Consider the following 6,749-nt stretch of genomic DNA (forward strand, 5'->3'; position numbering starts at 1 on the left):
TGGCTTATGCTCTAAGATCAAGAATCAACAAATGGGACTTCATAGAACTGCAAAGCTTCTTTAAGGCAAAGGACACTGTCAGTTGCACAAAATGGAAAACAAGAGATTTGATAAGGATCTTTACCAATCCTACATCTAATAGAGGGCCAATATCCAATATATACAATGAACTCAAGGAGTTAGACTCCAGAGAGTCAAATAAGCCTATTAAAATTGGGGTACTGAGCTAAACAAAGAATTCTTAGCTGAGGAATACTGAATGTCTGAGAAGTACCTAAAGAAATGTTCAACATGCTTATTCATCAGGGAAATGCAAATAAAAACAATCCTGATATTTCAACACACGAGTCAGAATGGCTAACATAATAAGCTCAGGTAACAGCAGATGCTGGCAAGGATATGGAAAAAGAAGAATATTCTTCCATTGTTGGTGGGATTGCAGACTGGTACAACCAATCTGGAAATCAGTCTGGAGATTCCTTAGAAAACTGGACATTGTACTCACCAAGGACCCAGCTATACCACTCCTGGGCATGTGTTCCAACATATAAAAAGGATACACGCTCCATTACAGTCATAGTAGCCTTATTTATAAGAGCCAGAAGCCGGAAAGTACCCAGATGTCCTTCAACAAAATAATGGATACAGAAAGTGTGGTACATGTACACAATGGAATACTACTCAGCTATCAACACCAATAACTTCATGAAATCCATAGCAAATGGATGCTACTAACAAATATCATCTGAATGAGTGAACCCAGTTACAAAAGAACACACATGGTATGCACTCACTGATAAGTGGATATTGGCACAAAAGCTTGAATAACCAAAGATACAATCCACAGACCACATGAACCTCAAGAAGATGGATGACCAAAGTTTGGATGCTTCAGTCCTTCTTAAAACAGGTATAAAAATATTCATACGAGGATATATGGATACAAAGTTTGCAGCAAATACTGAAGGAATGGCCATTCAGAGCCTGCCCAACCTGGGGATCTAGCCCAAAAACATAGACACCAAACCCAAACAGTATGCTGATTCCAAGAAGTACATGCTGACAGGAGCCTGATATGTATGTCTCCTGAGAGGCTCTACCAGAGTATGACAAATACACAAGTGAAAGCTAGCAGCCAGCCATTGAACTGAGAATGAGATCCCCATTGGAGGAGGTAGAGAAAAAATTGAAGGGGCTGAAGGGGCTTGCATCCCCATAAGAACAACAATACCAACCAACCAGAGCTCCCAGGGACTAAACTACTACCCATAAGTATACATGGACAGACCTATGGCTACAGCTGCATATGTAACAGAGGATGGACTTGTTTTGCTCCAATGGAAGGAGAGTCCCTTGTTCCTGCCAAGGCTAGACCCCCCCCCAGTGTAAGGGAATGTTAGGGCAGGGAGGCAGGAAGAGGTGGGTGGTTGGTGAGGGGGAACATGCTCCTAAAAATGTAGGGGGTTAGATGAGATAGGGGGTTTATGGACGGGAAACTGGGAAAGTGCATCGTATTTGAAATGTAAGTTTAAAAAATCCAATAAAAAAGAAAGAAACCTCATGATCTTCTCATAAGATGCTGAGAAAGCATTTGACAAAATTCAACATCCCTTCATGTTATAAGTCTTGGAAAGATCAAAAATTCAATAGATAAACATAGTAAAAGCAATATATAGCAAACCTAGTAGCTATCATCAAACTAAATGGAGAAAAACTTGAAGAAATCCTACTAAAATCGCAGACTAGACAAGGCTGCCAACTCTTTCCCTACCTATTCAATATGGTACTTGATATTCTAGCCACAGGAATTAGACAACAAAAAGACATCAAAGGGATACAAATTGAAAAGGAAGAAGTAAAAATATCACTATTTCCAGATGATATGACAGTATACTTAAGTGACCCCAAAAATTCCATCAGAGAACTCCTAAACCTGATGTCCTATCTGGTTTTATTTATCATCTTGTCAAAAGCTCGAGTTATTACAGGGAATTGACCCTCCCTTGTATAAATTCCTCCATGACATTCAGATGTAAGGCATTTTCTCAATTCGTGATCAAAGGCAAAGGGCGGATTGTGGGTGGTATCATTCCTGGGCTAGTAGTCTTCAGTTCTGTAAGAAAACAAGCTGAGCAAGCTAGGAGAAGCAAGGCAGTAACATTCCTCCATGGTCTCAGCATCAGCTCCTGTTTCAAGACCTGCTTGAGTTCCAGTCCTGACTTTCTTTGGTGATGAATAGCAATGTGGAAGTGTAACCTGAATGAACTCTTTCTTCCCCAGCTTGCTTCTCATTCACGAACAAGACTGGAACTCAGGTAGCACATTTCCTAACCTGTTCACAGTGCACTCCACTGGAATAAATAGCTCTTTCTCATGTGATGGGTCAGGGAGTCTTTGTTTCAGTAACTCCTTCTGCTCAAGTATGGTTCTTCCTTTGTTGTGTGAAGTTCATGGTCCTGCATGATATGAAATTGTGAAAGAGTTTCACAATTAAAAAGAAGAGCATGCAGTAGGACTCCTGTACAAAAGAACCATGGCCAGTAGGTGGCAACCATTTGTTTTGTATGCCATGCTCTATCTTGTACAGGACTTTATGCATCACTGAACGAGTTTTTGATAAGAATGTTCATACAGTAATGTGCAAGTAGATGCTCCAGGGAATCAAGTGGGGTTATGGCTCTTGTGTTCTTCTGAACAGCGTAGCTGCCTCTTCCCATTGGGTTGATTTAACTTGACCCTATATGTCTACTATTTTGCTAGGTGCCAAGTCTGTTATTCACATGCTTAATTTCCAGTTTTTCTCCATTACATCCTGAACTTACTTTCTGTTCAAAAGGTCTAAAGTTCCTCTGGTGGGCACTATCTCCTACTCAGGCTTTCTGCACTTTCACTGTTCGATTTTCTTTTAAAGATATATCCTTCACCTGCCAAACACTGTCTTACAATCTATTTCTTACCACAAAGGCAATGTATGGAGGATCAACCCACTGTACTATTTGTGTCTTCCTTCATCCATTCCTGCATATTATGTCTACTCTCCTTCATGGTAAAAAAATACTTTTAATGAAAGTACAACCTGCTTTCTAACCAGTAATATTCAGTAAATAGCAGTGATCTTATCATGCCACATTCTGACCTGTCCCTCTTACCTCTGTTATTCTACCATGGTTTGATTTACTTTATTTTCTGTTTACTTGTATGCATGTTCCTAGTGCATGTATGCTGATGAAACAAGTATACATCTGTTGCTACTCTAGTTATAAGAGGCCATCAAATCCTCTGGAACTAGAATAATAAATGTTTGTTAACCCCATTTGTGCAATGGTCCTCTCCAAAGTAACAAGTGTTTTTATTCACTGAACCATCGCTTTTGATAAAATATATTTGCTATTCAAAACATTTATATACTTTATTCATCATATTTCACAAAGATAAATTTAATTTTACCTAAGTAAATCAAAACGATTTGTATTTACCATGTACCTCATGATAATAAAAATATATTTAGTGCTACATATTCTTCCTATTCAGTATTTTTACTTCTAAACCTATAATATAGGCTCAGTTACTGAGAGCAGCAGGAGAAAAAAGATCAAGGATCTTCACCTTCATATCAGAGAAAGAATAAATTCTACAAGTCCTACTGAGGACTCCAAGCAGAGGTTTCCAGGTTACAGATCAGTGTTCTGTTTGCCTGCAGTCACATGCTCTACCTGGCTTCACTGAAGGTACTTGTGTGGCCCAACTTCCCTGCTTACGTAGAAATAATGATTGGCTTATAGTGAAGAAAGCGTACTCTGGGGAAGAGTCTAGCCTCTGTGTGAACATAGATCAATCACCGATCTCTTTTTATACTTTCAGCGAGCTGTTTTCTCTCTTCTGTGTGTGGAATATGTATGATAGACGACATGGGACTTTCATCAACTCTTCAATCTTCAAGCCACTAAGTCTTCCCTCTATCATTTGTTCTGTGGTCATGGAGTCCAAAGCAAAATGAAGTCTATAGAAGCAAAAGGACAATATCAATTGGTGTAGGGAGAACTGTTACTTCATCTTTTCACATTTGAAAGATTCACAAATAAATATATCCTATGCTTAGAGCTGGAATAAAATATTGCGATACATGAATTTAAATATGTGTGTATTGATGTAACAACTACTGTATATCCCTTCCATAGGCATTCAATGTCTATTATTCCTTTGAGATATTAGACATCATAACTCACTAGGAAAAAAACAAACAAACATTTGTTTCACTAACTCATTTAGAGAACATGGAAGGGGTGTTAGGGTAATTAATATCTCTAATCAGAAATTCTATCAAGTTTTTTTGTTGTTTAAAGCTATCTTTAATTGTTGTAATATGATGATATTAATAAAATAAAGTTTTGTTTATAAAAGATATAAAATAGAAGGAAGTGGAAAGAATGTTTTTTAAGAACAATGAAACACTTAAGGGTCTGAATGACCACATAGTAGAGAAAGGGCCTCTGCTTGTGATACTGCTTAGGGTTAAAACCTATGAGAGATGGTAGGAGTAATGATCTGAGACATCATCAGAGAAAGATCAGCCACAAGATGGGAAGCAGTAATGCATAATTCAGAACAGCCATGTATGTAGTCATCAGTTTATATAGTTGAGAATGTAGTGAATGTAGGTCCTGCTATTTAGGAATCACATTTTTGTATTTTCCTGTTCATTGTGTATTGAGTTTTTGCTTTTGCTATATGTCTCCTACTTCATATTAAGAGGATCAGGAAAGGAGAACAAAAATGAAGACACTGTGTTTTCAATAGTATTGCCTGCCAAAAGGGACTTATGCACTCTTATCTAGATCTTTTCAGATATAGGTCTGTGTCATAGTGAATAGTTACTGAATGAGTTGGAGTTCATTAAGGATAGCATGGCAGAAAATTGTAATGAACGTAATATACTCTTTACAGGAGCCTGGGCTGACACTGTTCTTCTCTTTTTCAAGAGAAATAATCACATTTCCTGTCAGAAAAATCTATGCATCTCAACTTTAGTTCTGAGAATGGCAGAGACATCAGGACTTTATTAAATGACAGAAGCAAGTCAGCCATCCAGCTGTGCCAGTCCACATGATTTGCATACCTGAGGAACACAGTCCACTGAACTATGCCTTCTTATTAGACAATCTGCACGCTTTGGTATTCAGTCTCAGACAGGACACAGGCCAGTCATGATGGCACCAGTTCAACTCTTAGTGCTGCTGCTGCTCTGGCTCCCAGGTAAGATGGACAATATCAAAAACACTTTCAGAAGTGTGCCTGGTACTTTGAAAAATTATGTTTTTCATGTTATTAACAGTATGTATTTTATGTGTATTTCCAATATTAGCCATGAGATGTAACATCCAGCTGACCCAGTCTCCTTCACTCCTGTCTGCATCTGTGGGAGACAGAGTCACTCTTAGCTGCAAAGGAAGTCAGAATATTAACAATTACTTAGCCTGGTACCAACAAAAGCTTGGAGAAGCTCCCAAACTCCTGATATATAATACAAACAGTTTGCAAACGGGCATCCCATCAAGGTTCAGTGGCAGTGGATCTGGTACAGATTACACACTCACCATCAGCAGCCTGCAGCCTGAAGATGTTGCCACATATTTCTGCTATCAGTATAACAACGGGTACCACTGTGATACAAACCATAACATAAACCACCCAGAGATGCAGATGTGTGAGCTTGGGTTTTCACAGCTGTTCTTTTGGTTCTTTCTATTACTGACATAATGTCTCAGATGTAGGCAGGCTTTGAAGAATTTGAATGGTTTGTGCATCAGAGGCCCATGAGATTGCTCTGTACTGGGTATGGTTCAGCAGTACAAAATTTACTTACGATCTGTAGACTTCATGAACTGTTGTGGTCATTTTACTTGAGGAATCTAAGTGATATTCTCAGATGAAATTGTTATATAGCAAAACAAATGTCAATGTAGATGATCCAAACAATGTTTGGTGTTAGAAACACAATTTGAGTCTACCGAGAAGCTGTTGAATGGCTTTTGGAAGGTGCAAAGTATGTGTTGAAGCTTAAGACAGACAGAGTTCTGCTGTTCATTTTGAAATCAAATCTAAGTTGCATGAAAAGATCTGAAGTGTAAATATGTGGTTCCAAAACCTCTTCCCAAGCATCAGTATTATGGTAATGATGGTCCCAATGGTCTTTATGAATTCTTGCCTATATGTAAATTTTACTCTATGCAAGCACCTGCCTGTAGTAATGAAAGAATTTTGCAACCATATTTGTCCTCTATAAGACTTGTTCCATATTTTACAATTAAAAAATGCTCTCCCATTTGAGTAGATCCATTAGAAATATTTATGTGTTTGGTGAAATAATTTTTACTTGTAAATTTTCTGTTGTATTTTAACACCAATTCTTTGTTTAAAGATTTTAATAAACACATGTACTGGAAAAGTACTCCTCTTGCTTTACATCCTAACCAGCATGAGCTGTCACTTAAGCTTTTGATCTTAGCCATTCTGGTGAGTGCAAGATGGAAACATTAGGGTTGCTATCATTTGTATTTCCCTGATGACTAAGGATTCTGACCATTTCTTTAAATGCTTTTCAGCTATTCAGGATTACTCTGATGAGAATTCTGTTTAGGTCTGTGCCCCAGATTTAAAATGGGTTATTTTGTTTATTGTTCTCAACTTCTTGAGTTTTTTATATTTTTTTGAAATTCTGTGTTGGCTGTCAGGTTGGTGAAGATCCCTTC

At 38.0% G+C, this 6,749-nt stretch overlaps 1 gene segment (V, D, J or C); it reads left to right on the forward strand.

The window, feature by feature from the left end:
• The first annotated feature begins 5,096 nt into the window (after window positions 1-5,096).
• Window positions 5,097-6,442, forward strand: LOC690156 (immunoglobulin kappa variable 1-27-like). The segment is given in 2 exon segments: window positions 5,097-5,253; window positions 5,363-6,442. Coding segments are annotated over 2 exon segments (444 nt in total).
• Window positions 6,443-6,749: the final 307 nt, after the last annotated feature.

This window comes from Rattus norvegicus, chromosome 4 (genome assembly GCF_036323735.1).
Source record: "Rattus norvegicus strain BN/NHsdMcwi chromosome 4, GRCr8, whole genome shotgun sequence".
In the NCBI taxonomy this organism is placed as follows: domain Eukaryota; kingdom Metazoa; phylum Chordata; class Mammalia; order Rodentia; family Muridae; genus Rattus; species Rattus norvegicus.